This window comes from Nesoenas mayeri, assembly GCF_963082525.1.
Source record: "Nesoenas mayeri genome assembly, chromosome: 3".
Lineage (NCBI taxonomy): Eukaryota > Metazoa > Chordata > Aves > Columbiformes > Columbidae > Nesoenas > Nesoenas mayeri.
Genome location: NC_137544.1, coordinates 87,812,867 through 87,835,006, shown reverse-complemented (window position 1 = coordinate 87,835,006; position 22,140 = coordinate 87,812,867). Strand labels below are relative to the sequence as shown.

Sequence of the window (22,140 nt, the reverse complement as noted above, 5' to 3'; positions counted from 1 at the left end):
CAGCGAGTGGGGATGCTGCTTCCCTGGGGGTGTGAGAGGCACCTGGAAAATCTCTATCATTTCCTGCAGCTCCCTTAAGGTGCCTGTGCAGGGGTCATGTTGGGGGACCCTGCTCTGAGACAGTCACCATCTCAGGTGTAACAGAGCTGTTCAGTTCACAATTCTGGGGAGCATGAGCACCAGCTCATGTAAAGAAGCTTTATTTTGCATTTAAGCCAAAGAAGAGAAAAGGCTATATTGTTATCTTCTAGGATTTGCAGTCTGAATCCCTGCCTTGATTCTAGTTCTCCCTTTTGTGTATAACCTACATGAACAAGTGTGGGCTCCCCAGTAGGCGTTGGAGGCCGGAGCTGATGTCTGGCTCTGTAATTGCTGTTGACCTTTCTTTGCTTTCATATCCACTGGCAGCTTTCAGCAGCAGCTACCCCTTGCTGTAGGACTGTGTGCATCCTTTGCAGTGATGAGATGACCTGCCTCAGTGCTCTCTCCAGAAAACCCAGGGGCTCCAGGACTACCTACAGAGTTAATGCTTGCTGGGTGTTTCCTAGTGCCAGAGACAGGAGGAGAAAATGTAATCAGTTTTTACTATATAGGCATTTTCAGACATTCCCTTCACAATAGACCCAGAGCCTGTCCCAGTGCAAATCAAGTAAATCCCATTTCCCAGCTGAAGAAGATTAAATATCTTCTGCATCCTTGGTTGTCCTGCTGTTCCTGTGACCTAAGGAAGCATCTGAATTGTCCCAGCCCTGCTCCTCTGTGGCCCTTTACCAGCCTCAGACGCTCCCTCAGGGAGGTCCAGGGGGGCACTTTCCTTGTAACACGTGTTCTTGTCGGGAGTTTGACGTGTTCTTTGTCTGATTTCAGACCTTTTCCTCTGCCCCAGCTCCATACACTGGCACCACCTGGTGCAGTGGGGGAAGCTGCTCTCCCACCCCTCTCTCTCCTCCTCATGAGCTAGATTGCTTTGAGTACATCTGGAGCTTTTGTGCCAGTTTTTTAAATCTTCCTTCCTTTTTCTACCTTTTTTTTTTTTTCCTCCTCTACATCACCAGCTGGCCTTGATTATAATGTGAGACCCCACCGGCTTCAATTAAGGAGCAGATGTGACCCAAGAAATGGGATAGCAGCGAGGGATGGAGACGACACATTTGTGGCACTAGGTCTAATCAAACAACTTCTCACATTATTCTCACCGTGAGGTGGGAGACGTGTGAGCCGAAGGCAAGCCAGCGCTTGGAGCACCCGCAGAGACACATTGCTAGCAAAGCCAGCTGTAATGAGCTGACCATGCCACTCAGCACGGCGATGTGAGCTCAGTCAAGGGCTGCTTTTAATCCATTTAAGTGCAGCAAAGGGTCCAGAGGCTGAGAGTTGAGAATGGATACCTGGAAAACAATCAGCCACTGCCCAACAAGGGCTGCGCGCTGGAGGGGATGCTTGTAATGCTGCATACCCACAGATGCTTCTGTGTCCCTGGGAGAGGGGACACTGTGCATGCAGACCTGTGGGGTGGTACACGTACCACCTTCACCTGTGGTGAAGATGGAGATGTCACTAGTGTTACAGGGCTGTAGGTGGGTCTTGCTGGAGTCAGGCTGTGGGAGAAGAGAGGCTGGTGCGCTGGAGCCCTCTGGGCATGGCTGTGTTCAGGGATGCTGTGTGACCCATGGTTCCCAGTGGAGCTGTGTCTGTGGCTCTGCAGATGCTGTGTGTTGCTGGTTTTGGACCTGGCTACGCTTGGCAGCTCTCTGGACCTTTAGAGGAGGCAGGTGCTTTGTAGATCTGTGGTGTATAGAAGTTGTCTGTGGAAGAGCAGGTGCTTTGAACCTGGACAAGGTGAGCTGTTATTGTGCTGGAGCTGCTACAAATCTGTTCTCCCTCTGTCACATTTGGGCTAACAGCTGGTTTGTGTTCAGGAAGTCTTTCTAGAGGGAGAGCTACTGTTTTTTCCCCATGCTGTAGTGTTTTAATTAACAGTTTATTGCAAGTGAAACGTGTCCATCAGATGCCTGTAGAGATTGAAGTACTCTGCCATTGCATTAAATAAGGAGTAACCCAGGCAATACTAATCCAGACTTTCTCCTTGCTCTGCCTTGACCATGTCCAAATCGTGAGGTTCATGTAAATTATTATAAGGCTTAAGAACAAGATGACTCCTCCCTTTGCTATAGAGGTGGCCACACATCACCATTCTCATACTGCTGGCAGAGAAGCTGATATGGAAAGATGTCACGACTCCCAATGTTGGGGAATTGTTTCCAGAGATAAAAATAGGACCCAGAGTCCCTGCAGCCAGTCCTTGATGTGTTGTATTGATGTATTTGGGAGAGACCCTCTAAGATTTGGTCTGTGCTCTGTGGGGACCCCCATTTGTCCCTGATAACCCTGTTGGATGTTGACCATAAGAACATTAATGTAACTGCTTGGGAACACACCTGCCTGCTCAGGGACTGCAGTTTATGGTGGGTGTGAGGACTATGGTTATTTGGGTTAGGATCTGAGGACTGAATCCAAGTTAGGATGCTCAGCTGCTTGAGTTGCACTTCTCACATGAAAGAGCAGGGCTTGGCAGCTCGTCCAAGCAGTGTCTCACTGTGGGATGAGTACTAGCTAAAGGCCACCACTACCTAATAAATGGGAGGAAGGTGGGAGGTGGTTCCAGCTCAGTCAGAAGGGGACGTCAGACGACTGTTGATGCTTTTGTTTTGATGAAGCCTGGTTTCCACTAGAAAAATAAATATACTCTTGGAAATCATAGATGCCTGTCTCCTCAGAGGCACCACTGGGGTGACATGCTGAGCTAGATGGCTGTTCCCTGACAGCATCCACATCTGTTGCTCTGTTTGGTCCCTAGTCCCCCCTGTGGTGGAGCCAGCCTTCCTGGACGTGCGCCAGGGCATGGGGCGCAGCGTCACCCTGCGCTGCACCATGCTGAAGGGCAGCCCCATGAAGGTGGCCACCTCGGTCTGGCGCCTCAATGGAACGCTCCTGGCACAGCCCCTGGCAGAGCAGCAGGACTACTCGGAGCTGAAGGTGGACACCGTCAGCCGGGAGACCAGCGGTAGCTACGAGTGCAGCATTTCCAACGATGTGGGGGTCTCCACCTGCCTCTTCCAAGTGTCTGGTAAGTTGGAGGTGCATGCGAGAGTGAGATGTTGGATGAAGTCATGAACATGGGAAGCTTGCTCCTAATAAACTGATGCCAGTACAAGCAACCTCTACTGCCTCCTCCATGCATGGTGCTGTGTTTAGAAGGGTTGACTTTCAGGAAGCCAACAGGGAGATCTGCTTCCATCCTTCAGGAAGTCCTTCAAGTCTGACATGGACCTAGGGCAGTTAGTGGCAGCCACTGGTACATTTTAGCAGTGTTTGACCATTTGCCTGAAAGATACAGGGCTTAAACTCAAGGCTGCCATTAGCTTTCAAGCTTGGACAACCTGTATCATAGACAAGTACTGACCAAGGGGAGTGAAAGGCTCTCTACATCCCCCCAGTAGGCTTCAAACCATCTAGTTTTCCCTTTAGAAACAATCAAACAAACACTGCATTATTTATTTGTGTACTTTCCCTATGTCTCCTGTCTGTCCATGTCTCACAATGCCTGCTAGGACAAGCATGAGCTGGGAGTAGGTACCAATACCCAGCAGATTTGCTGCTCATGGTTTTCTGTGAATCCGGCAGGCACCGTGACAGGACTCCTCTCCAGCACCTGCAACTGCAAAGAGGGATGGAAGAGTTATAGCATGTGAAACCACACATCTGACCTAGCCTCTCCAGCTGATCATTAAATCTGCTTTTCCCATGACCCCTGAATTGACTTGGTCACCAGTTTCTAGACAAGCTCTCTGATGAAGTTGCCTTAATAAGCAGTATATTCAGCCAAAATACCAGGTTTTCAGCCCAGAGCCAATTTATAATACTTTTCAAGTCAGGGCTGAACAAATGAGAATAAATAACATCCAGAGAGGCCTGATTTTGAGGCAGATCTTTCCCAGGTTTTGGAAAAGCTCAGGTATACTATAACTCTGAGATGCTCTCAGAAATGGGGAAGCGCAAACTGCTTCTACTGTTTGGACCCCTTTTCATGACCTTGTTCTCATCCCCTGAGATTTCATGGAATCTGTCTGGCAGTGGATTTTGCATGAGAGCTTTGGTCCTCTCTACTCTTTCTTCATATGCTTGCAACTCTCATGTCACTAAGTGATGGCAAGCCATATCCTGCTATGAGCCACCACAGCAAACTCTGTCCCTAGCGAGCTTGAGAGTGCTCCCATGATCTGGGTGTGTTGCTGGAAGTAGGAAAAAAATACATATTGCCACCTAGTGTGGCATGCTGTACCCCACAAGATAAGATCCCCTCAGTAGAAAGCAGCGTGCATCCCTAGAGAGCACTCATCAGGAAAGAAGCATGCATTTATTTTCCTACATCCCTTCTCCGTTTCCAAGGCATTGATATCTGGTGGTGGCTTTTCAGCTCCAGACATCTCCACCTGTGTCCTGGACAGACTTTCTGAGCCTATACACCAACCTGAAAATTAACCTAGTGGGTAGACTGCTCTGCTTGGGCTCAGGGCTGCTGGAGTGTTAATTCCCATCAGTCACAGCCTCCCTGTGTGAGCATGGGGAATGGCATGGTCTCTTTTTGTTTCTTTTCTTTGAAAGAAGGAACGTCACAGAATCACAGAATGGTTAGGGTTGGAAGGGACCTCTGGAGATCATCTAGTCCAGGGTTGTCAGACTCGTTTTCACCGGGAGCCACATCAGCCTCACAGTTGCCTTCAAATAGCCAAATGTAATTTTAGGACTGTATAAATGTAACTATTCCTACATTTGGCCTTTTGAAGGCAACCACGAGGCTGGTGTGGCCCCCATTGAAAATGAGTTTGATACTTCTGATCTAGTCCAGTCCCCTGCTAAAGAAGGTTCTGGATTTATGGCTTTACCATAAACCTTCCTATCTGACAGGGAGGCAGTGACTCATTTCTGACTCTGAGGTGTTCAGTGCACTGGAAACAGAGTGTATAAACCTGCCCAGGATGGAATTGGTTTCTTCTGTGGATAGGAGATTAGCTTTCTGAGATGTTTTGGAAGGATAGTGAGACATCCAACCCACTCCCCTTGAGTAATTTATCAGGACAGCCCATACTGGACACTGCCTGCACTCCCACTAGCCACAAGCACCAAAAAGTCCTGAAAGATGGAGTGAATAACCTTTAGCTCTTCCAATCATCTGTAAGCAAAAGACAAAACTTTCTAGCAATAGTAAAAGTTTCCAGAAGGGAGTTCTAAAAGTATCTTGATGTGCTGCATTTTTATTAGAAAACTTTTTTTTTTTTTAGCCTCTGTTTCCATCTTGGAGTCAATTAATAAGGAACTAATATCGTGCAAGATGATGATTATCATCAGTTCTGATTTTATTTCTGAATCCATTATGAAGCTTGACTTCCACAGTCAATACAAGTCAAATAAGCAGCAATTAGTCTCTGAGGTGGTTCTGAACTTCTTGCTTGTGCAAAAATTCAAGTCAATAAAAATAATAAGAAAAAAATAACTTGGAAATAAACATCAATATTATCCATCTGAGTTCATAAAAAATAAACTTTGAATCCTTTTGAGCCTAATTATAACCCCACAGAGTGGCAGGACCTGTGATTCAAGTGAAAGGTGCAGCAGACCGCCTGGGGAGATGCTGTTCATGCTATTCTGCTCTCCAACATCAGCCCAGGCATCTTTCTGGTCTGTGCAGGTCCAGATTGGACTTGAACTCGAAAGGAGAGGTTTGGTTCAGGTCCAGTTCCTGCCTGGCCCAAAGCAGGACCTGAACCAAAAATTGAATTGCCCAGGGTGAAACAAAGGTAATTTCAAATAGGGCAAAACCAGTTTGTGAGTAAGACCTTGAGTTGCTTCTGGGCCCTGTGCATTAGTCCACCAGCTACTGGGCTCCAGATAATAGCCTTCAAATCCTGTTTGTTAGTGGTTCAGGACAGCAGCGGCTGGGAAAAGGTTGGGAAATCCCTTCTCTGAACCATCCAGTTTCTGGTACCTTGTTTCTCTTCTGTTTGCCATTCTCCTGCTGCCCTCTGTTTTTAAGGGGAGACGTGGGTTTAGAAAAGACATCTCCACCCCTGCAAAAGCTCCTGCTGTTTGTACCCAGGCTGAGGTCAGCATCCCCTTTGCTGCTGAGTTGACTGTCATGTTACAAAGAGGCTGGAGCACTCTGTTGCCAAGGCAGGGGAGATACAGAAGGAGCAAGGTCTCCTTTTTAATGCCATGGTCCCTGTGTGATGAATAACTCTTTTCCTACGACCTACCAGCCAAATGATCTTTCCTTGGGGTTTGTTAGCAGGAGACTCTGTAAAGCAGCAGATGAAACAGAAGTGCCAGTTTAAAGCTGTTACCTCAATCTTAACTACAAAGCAAGAGAGAAAAGATTAGAGCTGGTTGCAGCTGGAGAACTGAAGCTGTTCCCACCTTCTCTAGTGTCGGTCATGCCCCACTGGTGTTGCAGGGCTGATAACCTTCCCAGTAGTTTAGGCTGTGAAAGCAGTAGAGATTCACAGAAACTTATGGCACATCAGTGCAACACCAGCTACAACAGTAAAGGTTTCCGTCATGTCAAAGGCAAGTGGATGAGCTGGGTGAGGGGAGCTGTTCCACTCTGACCACATCACTTTGTAATTTATGTTTACCTTCATCCTGCTGTTTTATTTTCCTCCCTCTTCTTTTTTTTAACTCTCTCCAGCAAAAGCTTATAGTCCAGAGTTTTACTATGACACTCCGAACCCCACCTTGAGCCAGAAGCAATCCAAGAATTACTCTTACATCTTGCAGTGGACACAGAAGGAACCCAATGCTGTGGATCCCATCCTCAAGTACCGTTTGGAAGTCCGGCAGGTAAGGTCTGCTCTTCTGGAGCCTCGGCACATGGCCTTGGGAAGAGAACCTCTCAGGAGGCAGTTACATCAGTGTCTCCTTGCTGATTGAGAGCTGAAGGTGGTGGAACTGCCAGACCCCGATGGTCTTACAGCTTCCCCACCAAATGGAAGAGATAGACCAAGTGCACAGCTTGGTGTTCATTTTCACGTCCGGTGTTGGGTACAATCGAGGACTTTCAGAGTCTTGCTACTTCCCATCGAACTGTTTGTGCTCAGTGTTTTGAAGGGGCTTTTAATGCGAACAAAACCCCAGAGTCATTAGTAGGTGTTGTAGATTTTATAGGCCAAAGACTCAAGCAAGTGGGATTCCGTCCTCCACACTCCTATGAAATAAAGGGAATAAGTTGAAGAGCTTTCCAGGTAGAAACTGCAGGAAAAAGTCATTGCTTGTTTGTGTTGCAGAAGGACTTTCATACTGTCACAGTAATGAAGCTATTTGGACTATATAAACTCTGCAGGGGAAGAGAAGTGGGTTTCAAGGTTTCTGAGTCTGAAGGGAAATCATACCAGAGGTGGCGAGGGAAGAACTGAGAGAAATCTGAAGAGATCATGGGTTGGAGAAGGATAGGGAAAAGAGCCTGATGTTTTTCAAAGAGCACATCAACCTAGCAGGATTGCCAGGTACTTTCATTCACAAGCAGCAAAGTGCCTGCCTTAAACATTTTTTAAAAACAGGGACATTTAAAAATTGGTGATTCTTTCCGTTCAGGGGTAGCTTGGAAGCAGATGCATTTCGCAAGAAAAGTTTGTTTACTGTAGATAGAAAACAAAATAATTAAAAAGATCCAAGTGTGTCTTTCCTCTAGTTCTGCACAGTAGGCTCCAGTTTTATATCTCCTTTTGATTGTGAGCTCTCTGGAGTGGGACAGCCTTTGTTTGTTACTCAAACCATGCCGAGCACATTGTCAGTGCTTAATAATAATATAGGACACAGGGGAGCCTCTAATAATGAAGGCAGTTTGTCATAGTACCCTTTCCCTCTTAGCTGAGTTTTGCTATTATCAGCACTGCAATTCTGTGAGGTAATTTGTGACTTTTATTCTTCTCCAGTGATGTTGAGATTCTTTTTCTTTTACATAGTACCTAAAAGTAATCTTGGATCTGTTCCTCATTAAGCTCCTACTGAAAGGGATCAAGAGAAGGGGAAATCGCATTTCTGCTTTAAATTATGACACAAAGGAAGCTGAGTGCCTGTGCAAATTTACACCCTGCCTCGTTTTGTTCATACCCCATCAGTTACTGCTGTTAATATTTCTTTTGCAGCATCACTACATAGTTGTGACGATTTAGTGGTGTGTTCTAGAGGAGTGTTGTACCGGCTGTAGCCCAGTCTCATGTATGGCAAATGTCTTAGAAAAGGCTACAGGTGCCATTGTGCTGATCTGGGTCTGAATAAAGGAGGTCAGAGAGAGGATGAAGCAGAGGACTTTTATTCCCACTTTTATCAAGTGCAAGCAGGAAACACTCTGTAAAAGGCTTTCATGGTATTGCCTCCTCCTGGCCCTTCTCCAATGAACACACTTGCATTTCATGGTGAGATCTCGCTGAGCCCTTTTCATTTCCTTGTCCCGAGGGATCACATTCCCTCTCGTCTCCAACCTGCCACTTCCTCTGTGCTCCTGTTCTGCCTTCCTGGTGTTTTCCTCACAACGTCTCACTTGGGCTCCAAGCAGCCTCGTGACATCTCCTGACCTTTCACGCTTTCCTTTGCACCATTGCCCTCTTCCACATCTTGCAGGCTTTGCTGCTTCATTGCACCTTCCTCTCCATGCTGGGGCACCTGGGCTGAGCTTTTTGTCCTGCTGTTCCGTTGCTGGACTGCGGAACATGGTGACATTGCTGAATATAACTGTGAAAAGCTTAAAAGCATTGCTGACTGGAGAGCTCTTAGGGAAGGGGATTTGTGTGTGCCTGAATGAAAGGCCACTGTTTGCCTGTGCACCCTCCTCAGTGGATACACTGGCTTCCAGGCACTAGCTGTGGTGGCACAGAAATTCTCCTAGAGAGCTAGGATTGAAGTTGAATACCCTCCTCAGATAAAATGAGCCTTACATGTAACCAGTCATGACTGATTTATTGCCAGGATCAAGCTGATGAAAATTTACCGAGGCAACCAGCTCATGTTTTCCTCCAGCTCTGCGACATCCCCCACCTCAGTGGTCAGTGGCTGGTGCTCTTCAGCATCTTAAGGATGAATGGAACAGCAGCAGCATGCAGTCTCAGGGTGGTAGAGGTGCTTTCTGGGAGATACTAACTCTTGCTGAGCTGAAATCCAAAGGGCAGCCAGCTGGGATGTGCACTGGTTGCAAAATGCTTTACTGGTTTTCATTTTGTTCTCCCCAGTTTGCTTGAAGAGCTCTTGGCATATGTAATATGAAGATCCCTAAGTAGCAGGATGCTTTGCAAGGCACCTGGGAACCCTTGAATTAAATTTTCTTGCTGCAGCTGCTGAAAATGGGCCTGGGTGAGCCTCCAAGTGCTGCTTATTAATTGGCTGGTGCTCTGGCTCCTCCAGCTCTTCCAGTTCAACAGCTTCCGAGGGCTGGTTGGGCATTCCTGGGGGGATTGCGAACAGTCTGGAGGAATTTGGTTTCCTAAGTGATGCATGGGGTCTCCCAGCAAGACGGGCAGGTGCATTTCTACAGGAGCTGATTGTTCCCGGCGCTGCGAAGCAAGCTGAGCAGCACAGCGGACGTACCTGTTCCAGTAGAATAAAAATTAACCTTTGATTAAAACCAAATAAACAACCTTGACAGCTTGGAGCTGCTGACCCAGGCGCAAAGCACATACAATAGCAACGTGAAGCAAGATTCTTGTAAAGCTTGTGTTGTATGTCTTGGCAAATAGGTTGTTATTTCCTGGAGTGCATCTGTCAGGTGGGCTAGGCAGTAGCTTTGTGTGTTGAGTAGTGATTCAGAGGGGAAAACATCCCCACCGAGGAACTGCAGGGGCCTCACAGACCTCTGTCTTGTGATTTGGGAGATTTTTCCTTTCTTGATCTAAGGCAACTGATCCAAATGCCAACCACCTTCACCTTAGCCAATGAACTTTATAAGCTTGCAGCCTTGGGTGGTTTGGTTGTGGGCAGATGCCGTGAGGTTCTTGGGGTATTTGTTTGGTCAGCTTTTTTTTAAATTCTGTTTATTCTTGTAGCATAGAAAGGCACTGAGGCATTGCACTCTAACTGAAAATGTTTTTCATTGCTTGGGGATTCAAAGCAACCTCCCCAAACCAGATCTTTGCTTAAAAAATAAAAAGCCTTTTAAGTTGCTTGTTTCTCTCTGTGTATTTTATCCCCTCCCAGAGCTCTGCTCTAACATTAAAGAGAAATGAAAAGCCATCTAATATTGCAAGCAGGTTGCATCCTGGAGGAAAGATCTGAGCTGGGCTGGTGGTTACGGTTACAGGGGATAGTGGCAGAATTACTGTGCACTTAATGAGCTGGAACCCATCTGTGACCTGAGGCTGCAGGAGAAAGAGGAAGGAGAAGGTATTGGTGCAGTAGGGTAGTTTAATCTTCATTGTGCCCCTCAAGGAGACCTGAGGCTGCTGTCTCCTCCAGACCTTCTGATATGCAGGCTCGAGCCAGCTTAACACATTCCTGCCTTTCCCCTCCTCAGAGCAGGCTCAGCTCTACCGGCCAGATAGACCCCTGTAATTTGCACCAGGCCAAGCCCCGGCCCCATTTGCTAAATTAGCTCAGTGGGTTGTCACTTCAGATTAATTCCTGTCAGGGAGACTGTCTTTAATGAGACTGGCCCTGTGCGATGGCTGAATAATTGTATGGTCTGTCTTTGTTTGTACTTTCATCCCCTCCATGTTGGATAAACATCCCCTGCTGTCTACAAAACTCATCTGGGCTCTGGCACTGGCTGCCACTTGCCTCATCAGCCAGCCAGAGCAGTGTTAATGAGAGCTGCGGCAGTGGGGAGCCGGGCTCACCGTGTGGGGAGGTGACAGATAACAGAGCTGTTTGGACAGACATAGGACAGGGGCGTTAGCAGGAATTTAATGACTGTGATTAGAGCGGAAGGTTAACTCCACTGATAGCCATCACAACACAGTGGGAGAGGTTTTACGCCAAGGCCCATGGGCTGCGGATCTGTATAGCTTCATTTCTGCCTCTTAGTTATTCTTTTACCCTCCTCTGAGCCCACTTCAGCAGTGGCTGTCAGCTGCTATCTGTCTTTAGCTCCATTAGCACGTGGAGCCGGACACCTATCCAAGGGCACACAGATCAGGGCAGGGACATCTCTCATTCTCTTCATGTGCCAAGCTGGGGTGGTATTTCTCGAAAGGGAGGATGAGCACGCAGTTCACCAGCCCATAGTCTTTTACATATATGTTTGAGAGCACAGTTAACTCGTACCACTGTGCTTTCCCCATTCATGCAGCACCATGGTTTGATGAACCCACTTGCGTGGCCCTTGACACATGAGTAACCAGCCTAGTGAAGCTGGATGTATGTTTCAGTGTTTGTAAGCAACCCTGTAAAATAAACAGCTAGTTTGTGCAACCAGGCTAGAACAAACTTCCAGAGCAAACTAATCTCCCCAGTCCTGTATTAATCAGGAGCAAGAACATCCACACCAAAAATTTGTCTCCTCCATCTTCAACAGTAACCAGTGTCTGAAAAAGAGCATAAACCCAAAGCAGACACATGCAGTATTGCTTTCTCTGCTTCTAGATATTATAAATCCACATGTTTATTGGGCCCCAGGTTAGGAAAGGCGATGAACACAGAAAGGTAGTGTACTGAAGGGGGTAGTGGTGTACTTCAGTGTGTGGTGACCCTTGCAGCAGCCCAGCTCTGTGCTCTTGGAGGTGAATTAAATCCTTTTTCTTCTGCAGACACAATGATGTCTTCAGGTGAAGCTTCTTGAGAAACTGAGCAGCCGGTGCCTTGGGGGAGGCCTGAGGGCTGCACCTTGGGGCCAGGGGGACATGAAGGCCTAGCAAAGAAGCAGCTCTGTTCAGGGCAGTCTGGGGTGACCAAACTCGCTTCACAAACCAAGGGTCTAACATTTTGCTGCTCTGGGGGATTACATGCTGTCTGGGCAATGCTGTCATTACCAAGGTAACAGCCTGACATGGGGCTGCCGACAGGCCAGGCTCCATAGCCCTCATCCCGAGGTTCACTGGGGCACACTGTCCCCAGTGGCCCCATCCTGTGCATCCCCCACTAGTGCTGCAGTGGGGTTTTCAGCTGGGGGACACTGCAGGAGCTGAGGAGGTGAAAAAGAAAAAAGGGAAGAGGCTTGTGCTGCCGCGTCCACTGAGAAATCCTCTTGCTGAGAATACTTAATTAGACATCCCAGTTTGATGTCCCAGTGTGAGGCATCATGGCAAAGGGACTTTTCCTTTCTTCCTCCCTGCTAGAGCATCGCAGTCCCAGCCAGTGAGGAAGGCAGTGTGACTTCCCATGAAGCAGCAGATGGTGGTCATGGCTGCATGCAAGATGCTGAATGGATCAAAACACTTGTGGAGTGTGTGACAAATGGCACATCCCTTTACTGTTCATCATTTCAGTTGGTACAGGTTGTGCTTGTCCTGTCTTGCTGGCATTAGGACTGGTGACTGCAGGGACTTCGCCTCTCCATGTTTGCCCAGGACTGAATCTCAGAGCAGACGTTCTGTTGTAGAATGGCTTATAAGTCACGCCTGCCAGGAAGCTGCTGTAGTCCTGTCTTCCTTTTTGCCTGCCAGTTTGATGTCTGATCACAGGCTGCTGTCGTATGGGACAATGTCAAATCAACACAATTCTGCCTACCTGCTGAGTTGTCCCCTGTAGCAGGAAAAGGTGTTTTTTCAGCTTTAAATCTCCCATCTCTCCCACTGATTTTTTTTTTTAATTTTTTTATTTCAACTTCTGTTCATGCAGTGAGAATAGGCAGATTATATTTGTGCTCTCAAGTCAATTGCCTTCAGTTGTGCTAGTGGCATACGTGATGCTGTGCAGAACGCAACCCTGAGGGAGGGAGAAAGGATGCAGAAAGAAGCCAGTGTGTCAAGAGGAGGTGTGCTTGGTGGATGGTTTGAACAGCCATCATGATACAAAGCCAGGGAAAGCAAGAGAAGGGAGAGGTGACACTGCCTTTTTAGGCTGCAAGAGGAGGAGAAGTTTGGGACGTGCAGTGGGATTGAGTGGCAGCCATGCACGGGTAGAAGGAGAGCTGGCTGATCAATAGCATTTGATGGACAGGCTGTGCTTGAAGCTTAATGAGGTTGCTGTGTGGAACCTGGGGGTAAAGCAGCAACTTTGCCACAGGCATTTGGGAGCAGAGAGGGCAGGATCCTGCCTCAGCTGTGCTCTCTGCTGCCTGAAAATGGGACACAATGTCAATCACTGCAGCTGACAGCACGTTGAGCCATCTTTCTTTTTGTCCCTAGCAATCTGTCACGGGGGATGATGTGTCAATGAGACCAGCTGTTAGAACAAGGTTCTCTCTACCTGTGCTGTCAGGGAAGACTCCAGGACAGCTGGATGTTTGATGGGGGTGGGAAACAAGGAGCTTTTTTCACATTTCATGTATGTGTGCTTTACTGACTAAGTTGGCAACAGCAGAACAAAGGAAGGCCTCCTGGCCATTGCTCACTGCAGGCAGAGGCGTCTGCCTGGCCACAGTTGTTGTGAGCCCTGTCATCCAGAGGACAGGAGTGATTTCTATTAGGCTGGCCAGGGAAAGCTGGACATGGGCCAGACCAGCACTGAGAGGTCAGGTGGGTTCAGTGGAAATGTCTGGGAGCTGTGGGATGAGGTTTTCCCTTTAGATCTGCCTGACATCTTCCAGTGCCACTCTTGAGACTTTCCTTTGCCCACCAGAGCTTAGCAAACGATGCCTGACTAATGAATTAGTCTGACTAATTCTGGTTTTTTTGCATTCATAAATTGTTCTTCAGTATGATTCATGGTTTTCCTGAGCTGGTTATCCCTAGTTCATAGATCATTTATAATCAGTTAGTTGGGAAAATTGGTAGTATGAGTGGTGGCAGGTTAGTTATGCCTCAGTCTCATGGTACCAATTCTCTTCTCTGATTATCCAAACTGAGTAAGGTAACCTGCCCAAGACAAGGTAGCTGAAAGTTTTACAAGGTGGCTTGCTACTTGTAAGGTGCCTTGCAAAAGACATTTTGTCTTAACTTCAATTTTTCATAAGTACTGCTCCTAATACAACTCAAGTACTTGACTGTGCAAGAGTGAAAGCAGGATATTGTTCAGCTTGCCTAGTACAAGAGAATAATTACAAACAGTTTTCTCATTCTTAGCTTTGTTTGGAATAGTAACAGTGTCTGAAAAGAACAGTACAAATAATCTTGCTGAAAAGGCTCATATGATCTTAAAACACATCTAGTAGCAAAATCTCATCTATCTCCAGCTCCTAATGCTACTGTTCAGTGCTCACTCAGGGTAAGAATGTGAGAGAAGAGATAATCACATTCCCCCAGCCAATATACCCCTCATATCAGCCTTGCAGGCTTGAGATGTTGTTTTCACACCATTGTGCTTGTTCCTATCCAGCAGGCTGTTGGCTTGTCTTTTACAAAGCTGAACACAGGATGAAAAATGCTTGCCAGATATCAAAGATAAAAGTGAGTCATTTGTGTGCATCTCTTATCCACACTCCTTCAGTGGCTTCAAGGGGTACATGCTAGTTATTGAGTCTTTCCGAGAGTCCCTATCGATAAGCTGTATTGCAGCTTCCTCCAGCTTACTCTGCTCATCTCTTGTTTTCAGTAGTGAGCCCATGTTCCTCGTACTGCTTCAGTCTTTTCTTTGTGCACATTCTTCCCCTACCCTGTTCCCCCTCCTATTTTCCACTTCTTCTCTCTTTTATTTATGTTGGGGTTTTGGGGGTGTTTTTTTTTTGGTTTTGTTATTGTTTTGGGTTCTTTTTTCCTGGCTCTTGCTTCCTGTAACATGTTGGAGGTAAGAGGAGAGAGTGTGTGACGGGTGAGGTTTTGGAAGGGCGATGTAGTCTCTCCCGTAGCTAGTGACAAACAGGCAGGAGTAGGCACTAGATAGAGGTTTTGACTGTGTTTCGTAAATAAATGAAACTTATGCAGCCATGCTACCAGTGCAGGCAGCATGGAATAATGTGAAGGGCTTTATGGCTCTCCCTGCATATACCGTGCTGCTTGCCTCATCTTTCCTAGAGACAGGACTGCAAATGCAGTGGAGTTAAAGGTAGACATAGGCTCCAGAATGACATATGCCTTCATTACGTGCACGAGGCTGGGAAGCCCAGAGTCCCACTAAAAAGGCTGTTTCTGCTTTGGTATACAATAGCCTCATCCTTTATTAATTGTTGTTTTTAAGGATAAAGGTACCCTGACAGTGCGCTCTGCCAGTGTCTGTAGAGAACCCAAAAAAAGAGGCCTGGGAGATGACAGCTCCTGTTGATGGAGTTTGTCTCTCCTGGTAAGTCACAACCATATTACAGACAAAATATCTCAGAACTTAACGTAGCTGCAGCTGAGCAAACCTGGACTACGCAGAGCCTGCGTGATTTTTCTTGGAGCCAGAAGTGCTGATAGCATGATACATAAACACGTATGTGGGTCTGGCTGCAGGCAGTCATGTCCAGTGCAAGTAAATGTGTGGAAGAGGATACTGTACTCACTGAGATTAGGAATGGGTATAAAGTTGGATCCCGTAAGGCACCGAACAGTGCTGATTTTCAGATGTGAACCTCAAAAGAGATGGGAACCATTGCTCTGGGCAGGAGGGGGCTGTGAAGCAACATGAGGAATATTGTCCTTTATTTAGCCTGTACCCATGCTGTAGACAGACAGGTGATTTCAGGCTCTGCAGTGCATAGTGAAGAACAGGTGGGATCTTGCATCAGAGGTATAGAGCTTCCAGCCTGAACAGAAGGACCAGGTGTGCCTTCAGGATCAAAGATATGTCTGTGAGACAGTAGGAGGGAGATAACAAGCATAGCTGGGCGTACACGTAACCTGTGTAGGTCAGTACTAACCACAGTGACTCCAACACAGGCTCCTTGCACAGACTGGGGAATGCATGGCTCTCCATCCCTTCCCACCCATCACCAAATACAGGTGCTAGTTTGCCCTTTTCCTCTCCAGCTCCTGGGCTCCTGCTCCTCAGGACATGCAGCCCTGCAATGCCCCAATAGGCCCAGGGCCCATGAGGTTGCCAGTCATGCTGTGCCTCAGTTAAGGCTTTTACTTGACTGTTTCCCTGACAGACTGAAGATTAGGTCTGTTCTTTTTAGACTGGGGAACATATGCTAATAAAATACATATTGCATATCAACCCCTAATGAAAGACATTATTGAAGAGTGTGGAACAAGCACTTACAGTAATTCATGACAGGACCAATTTGGTTTCTCTGGAAAGCTGTAAACTGCTGCTCTCGGCACATAATGAGGATGGGCAGCTGATTGTGTGTGTGAGAGGAAGAGAGAGAGGCTGTCTCCTGGCTTAGGTGGCTCCAGCTGTCCTCGGTAGCTACCGAAGGTCGCAGTCACTTCTCTCTTTGGAGCTGGGAATGTTTCAGGCCACAAAGGAAGCCTTCTGTTAAAGATGATTTAGGAGAAAAAGCTACCAGGACTCCTCATTTAGACTGAATAATGGATTTGCTTTGGCCATCCATGCTTGCTTAACCCCACAGATCTGAACCCCTGTGCTTGACTGATGAACAACACAGAAATGAATTTCAGTTCACTGATATGCTTGTCTGGCAAATGCCAGCTTTATATTTGTGATGTGATTACTTGCTCTGGAAAGCCCTAATGAGTAATGGTCATCAAGCAAGGAAAATGAAATAAATCCAAGTTTAAATTTATCCTAGCCCTTTAATTGATGCTGTTAATGCTTGACATCATTTCCATTCAAGGTGATGATGAAGTGCTGACCCAGGAAAATGTTTTAATCCAATCTGACAGGCACAGGAAGTTTGATGAGAGATTATAGAGAAATATCACAGTGACTGTTTTCATATCCACATTTCTCCACTACCCAAAACTTACCCGTATGGCTTTTCCAGGTGGCAGCTACCCAGCTGAGGGGGCAAGCATCTTCCCCATGGCTGATATCAGCCAGTCAGATCAGCAACTCCGTTTAAGATTGTGCTGCTTAAATTTTGTGCAGCTGACACCAGGTTGGCAGACAATGACACCTCAGTGAAAGATCATACGGAAGATCTGAAAGACGGAGAACTACTTGAGTGGTTCAGGTGGGATGAAGTGCAGCAGTACAAATGCAAGGTCATGCATGTGGAGATTGCTATCAGAGAAATCTGCTGTGATGCATCAGTGGGAAATGACTGAAGTGGAGGAACCATGTGAGTTTACATCAGGGAGCTGCTGGTAAGATGGAGGTGTGAGAAAGGGCAAGTATACTTCTAGTTGAAGCCTGAGGTGCTTCCAGACAAGGTGGAGAAGTGCTACTGCATCCTATACACAAGGCTGGGATACCCACCTGCAGCAAGTGGAATGATGCAGAAAAGGATTATAGAGTAGATCAGGGAAACTGAGAGTCTGTGTTACAAGAGGAGGCACAGAGTGCTCAGCTTGTTCAGCCTAGCAAAGCAAAGAGGTGCTGAGAGGGGGTGTGATTGCTGTCTGTAAAAACATCAGGGGGTCAAGCATCAGGAAGGGAACAGAGCTGTTTAAGCTAAAGGACGATATTGGCACAAGATCAAGTGGATAAAAGCTGACTGTGAATAAATTCAGGCTGGAAATGAGAACATTAGGGCGGTCAGGCTCCAGAACATCCACCCAGTGAGAGGAGCAAGCCAAACAGGAACGGCTTTTAAGATGGGATGTGGTATATTCATAAAATGAATAAGCAGTGGTAAACCCTGTGGTCACAGGGGACTGGCCTCTGTCAGCCAGGAGTGGACTTTTCCTGCTGTGTCCCTGAATGTTGCCATGCTTTTCCCTTCTCTGAACATAAGGAGAGTAAGAGGGAGCTGCCAGTACAGAGAGGTTGTGTCCCTCTGCCAAAATACATGGGGCAAGAATCAAATCTGTGGTGTTCAACTGCAGTGTCAAAGACAAACCATCTTCCTCTGCTCTGTCCTGTGGTGCCAAGGAGACATCAAGGACCAGAATCTCAGTCCATTATTGCACATCAGAAAGTCCATGAGAAGAAGTGGGAGAGAAGGGTCAGATTTATGGCATGTTCCCACAATCATTGTGGGAAATATTGGAGCCTCATATTCAGGAGAGGTTGCTAAAATTCCCTGTTTCCATGTCACAGCTGCCCCTGTTTCTGAGCATTTTTCATTCCTCTTTTCTCAAGGAATTTGCAAGGATCTTGTTTCTACCTGTGGAACTCATCTTCTGGGCTCTCATTTTCCAGCAATGGAGAATGGGTCTGGCCCTTGGATAATTTGCTCTCAGTCTTTGACACTGTAAACTCTGACACATATAAACCTTGTCATCATATTTTCCTTCTTTTTTTATATTTTTTTTTAAGAAGTCCATGTCATCTAAACTCTTTGAAGTTACCTCTCTGCAAGGTATCCTGTAGCTTTGGAGATGCAGTTGGGGCAGAAATTGAGGGCAAGACGTGTCTGCTGAGGTAGCATGGCATTTTGCATTCCAGAGCCCGCTGTTCATCCCAGGAGTTGTCAGTGGCACCATAACAAAGCTCAGCCCCTTTCAGTCCCTAGGATGAGGTGCTTGGGAGTATCTTTCCTGGCTGTCACCAGTTTATGGCCACAGACGGCACTGCTAGTCATGTTGAGGGTGATGGTGTGGTTGTTTCTGGTCTTTGTGAACAACACTCACTTTGGAAGAGAGCGGCTGTGTCTTAGCTGGATTTTGTTGGGATGAGTTCATGGCAGTCGCAGCCACAGGGGAAATCTGATGTGAGATGGTGGCTGCAGCCCCCTAGGACAGAGCTCTATAATGTGTCCAATACTGTTGGCAAACAGGCTGAACTGGTAAAAATGTGAGGCTCTTTCACATCCTAAGTGGTATTGCCTGTCAGAGGAAAAGTGCATTTCTGATGCTGTCACCTTCTTCATGCCCCTGGACCATGCTGAACTGGGATGGCTGTGCTTGATGAGAAACTGGGCAGCTTGGCTGAGGCTGTCCGTTCTCCTGGGCACAAGAGACGTGGATGCCCTTGCACCTGCTGCTGCCAGGGTGCTGAGCTTTGAAAACTGTCTTAATTGCTGGTTGCTTGAAGAGTGCAGCCCACCAGCCGCACAGGTGGGTGGAGATTATTTTATCCTTATTATTGCCCCATGCTTTTTTCAAACCTGTTTGAGATAGCTGTGCTTTCTGTGCTACCAGGCTCCCCATGGCTCCTGGTCCTGTGCATGGCTGCTCTCCAGAATGTCCTGACACTCACAGATGTGAGAGGAGGGCTGGAGTGGGTGAACTCACCCTAACGCACCATCTGTGTGTGTGCCTGAGGCGACATTTTTCTGTTGTGCTCCTCTGAGGATCTGTAAAGGGAGGAGACTGTCAGAGGGAGCAAGGCTCCTGTACCACCCCAGCCTGACTTCATCCACCATCTCCTCCCCCTTCGGAGTGGCCAGCCTGGCTGGGGATGGAAGCTGGGAGCTTTCCCAGTGCCCCACATCTGCAGTTAGCTGCCGTTAGCTAATGAGGATGGAGTGGGAGCCAGGGCAGCCAGCCCCATCTCATTTGTGCTGCAGGAGCAGCCAGGGGAATCTGAATGAGGCTGAGGAAAAAGGGAGAGAGAGAGAGCGTATGTGGAAAGGATTTGGAGGGGAGATACTGGAAAGCAGAGCCAGGGCTCCTGCCCTGAGCTGAGAAGTTGCTGAAGAAGTGGTACGAGTAAGGAGTGAGTGGCAGGAGTGAATAGCAATGCTGGGAAGCTGGATGCTCAGAGAGCAGTTCCTTTGCTCCGATCAGCCTGTTGGGTAATCCACATTATTTTAATGTTCACAGTATCACCATATCACAGTATGTTTGGGATTGGAAGGGACCTCAAAGGTCATCTAGTCATTCTTTTAGTTTGTATTTGAAACAATTCCCTGGGTTTTGCTGATGAAACATACAGATTTTCTTTCTCATTTCTCCCTCAAACAAGCATGCAGTTGCTTAATGTGCAGCTGGTTGTGAGACCACGTGCATGGTTATGCAGGTCACACCAAGTCCCAGCACAGGTAGGTTATTGTGGTCCTGTGAATCCATGATATGGTTTGTTGAGCAGGACTGCAACATTAACTATTGACAGATGTGTTTATTAACATCCTTTGACTTTATTATGCCTGTTAGCAGATACATACCTGGCTTAAACATCTTTCGGTCTGAAAACAACATCCTTTTTTCCTTTAATAGCCTACATAAACAGAAAACGTAGATGTGGCAGTGTCATACTTTGGATCCCTTTGCTGTGACAGCATTCCAGCTGGGATGGAAGCAAGGGGCAGGGATTGTGTGGCCTCCTGCTTTACTCTCTGAGGCTCTTGGTATGTGTTGCTGGATCACAGGCTGACTTGGCTGGTCACAATGGGACAAGCATCTCTAAGCATCACGAGCCAGCTCACTACCTACCAACAGGATGTGATGGTGAGGAGCAAGAAAGGGCAGACCTAGTTTGCAGGTCCCGGAGGCTTGATGGCTAAGTAGATATGGACATGTGAGTGTGCTCTCCCTTGGTTGCTAATACTTCTTATAAGTGACAGGGGAGAGGGGCAGGTTGCACACTGGGCATGTGAATACGTAAGTCCCACGCAAGAATGGTTTTCGCCTTTGTAAGGTGTTTTTAGTGAGCCCATTCTGCAAGAACGTTCTCTGCTCTGCAGCCTGCGTGATATCCACAGCCAGCTGGTAGAAATTGTGGGTTTGTTTATTTTTTTTCCCTTCCCATACCCTTTCTGTCATTACTGGAAATGAAAGGAGGTGAAGGCAGATATGAGGCTGTGCATTGCGCTGTGCTCTTGTTCTGGCCCCACTGGCAGCATCCCGAGCCTGGTGATGAATGAGCTTGTTGCATGAGATCCTCCACTGAGGCTTCGGTATTTCTATTAAGGTGGCCAGTGTTTCACTGTCCCCTGTGCCTGCCTCTGCTTTATTAACTGCACCGCAGCAATATTAAGCTGGAGCACTGGGCCAGCATGATCTGGAGGAAAGAGGCTGAGGAGGGGGTGGAGGGAAGAAGATATCAGGGTAGCATGGGAGAAGAGCACGCACGGAGCAGGAGAATGAGAGCAGCAGTGGGTGAGTGAAGCAGAGGATTAAAAAATAAGTTCCTGCTAGACTGATGCATGCAGCTTTGTACAGACCCACTGCTGGTAATCAGGGAGGCAAAGGATGTTTAGGGAGGGAGAGGCAGAGCCAGACCTTGGCCTTAATGTCTATCTGCTGGATCTGTGCTAGTGACTGCGAGCCAGCACCTGCTTTATGTGCAAAGAGCAAGCAGCTGGTTGGACCTGTCCCCTTTTTCTCCTTTGCACTAATTTCATGCCCTTTAAACTGTGCTGGCAGTGCACCTGGCCCTTTCTCCTGACGGCTGCAGCTAGTCCAGGGGAGACATTTGGCCCATGCAGCTTTTTGCCCAGAAGAGCCAGTCTTTCTGAAGACATCCCGGGCCAGTTCTGTCGGGATGCCAGGGCTGTAGGGATTATAGTAAGGATGCGTGGAGTGCAGCCTCACTGGCAGACAGTTGTTGTGTCTGTCCAAGCTGCTGGTTTCATAGGAACAGGACACAGACTGAGAGAAGAGCTGGGTCCAAATTATTTGGTGGAGGGAAAAGACCCTTGCAAAACGTTTCCCTTATGCTCCAAGAGAAGGTACATGCCGGGCCCCAACTGTGCCTTTCCCTTTACTTAGTGATCCAGGATTCTCCTAGGAAGCAGGGGATTTGCAACCCATGGGGCGCATATGTCCTTTTACCGATTCCTGTTTCACAGCAAAACCTGAGTGGCAGCTAGGTGTTTATTTGGTTAAACCCACATGCCCTTGATGGTATACTCAACTGAAGGATCTACAGCTTTGCAGTCCAGACTGGAGGCTGATTTCTCAGTTTGTCCTGGATTAGGTGATGTGAGAGAGTAAGTGATTTGACATTGCTCTCAGAGGCTTTAGATACCCAAATTCCACCTAACTCCCAGCTGAGGTGGAATTTGCAGTGTCTGAATCTCACCCTCAGGCTTCTCTCCCACTCTCCATTTTGTTTCTCTTCTAAAGGTTATGTCTAGATGAGGGAAATGGCTCCTGACCTCCTCATGTTTGCTGGCTGCCTTCCCATCGC

At 47.4% G+C, this 22,140-nt stretch overlaps 1 protein-coding gene across 2 annotated transcripts in view; it reads left to right on the top strand.

The window, feature by feature from the left end:
* The window catches only part of MDGA1 (MAM domain containing glycosylphosphatidylinositol anchor 1), a gene marked incomplete at its 3' end in the record, with an annotated part of 143,411 nt that overhangs the window by 90,743 nt on the left and 30,528 nt on the right, over nt 1–22,140 (top strand). For both annotated transcript variants that reach the window (XM_080341625.1, XM_080341626.1), the window contains exons 9-10: nt 2,858–3,127; nt 6,746–6,897. In XM_080341625.1, coding sequence (XP_080197751.1) covers nt 2,858–3,127; nt 6,746–6,897 — 422 coding nt within the window. The remainder of the gene's footprint in view (nt 1–2,857; nt 3,128–6,745; nt 6,898–22,140) is intronic.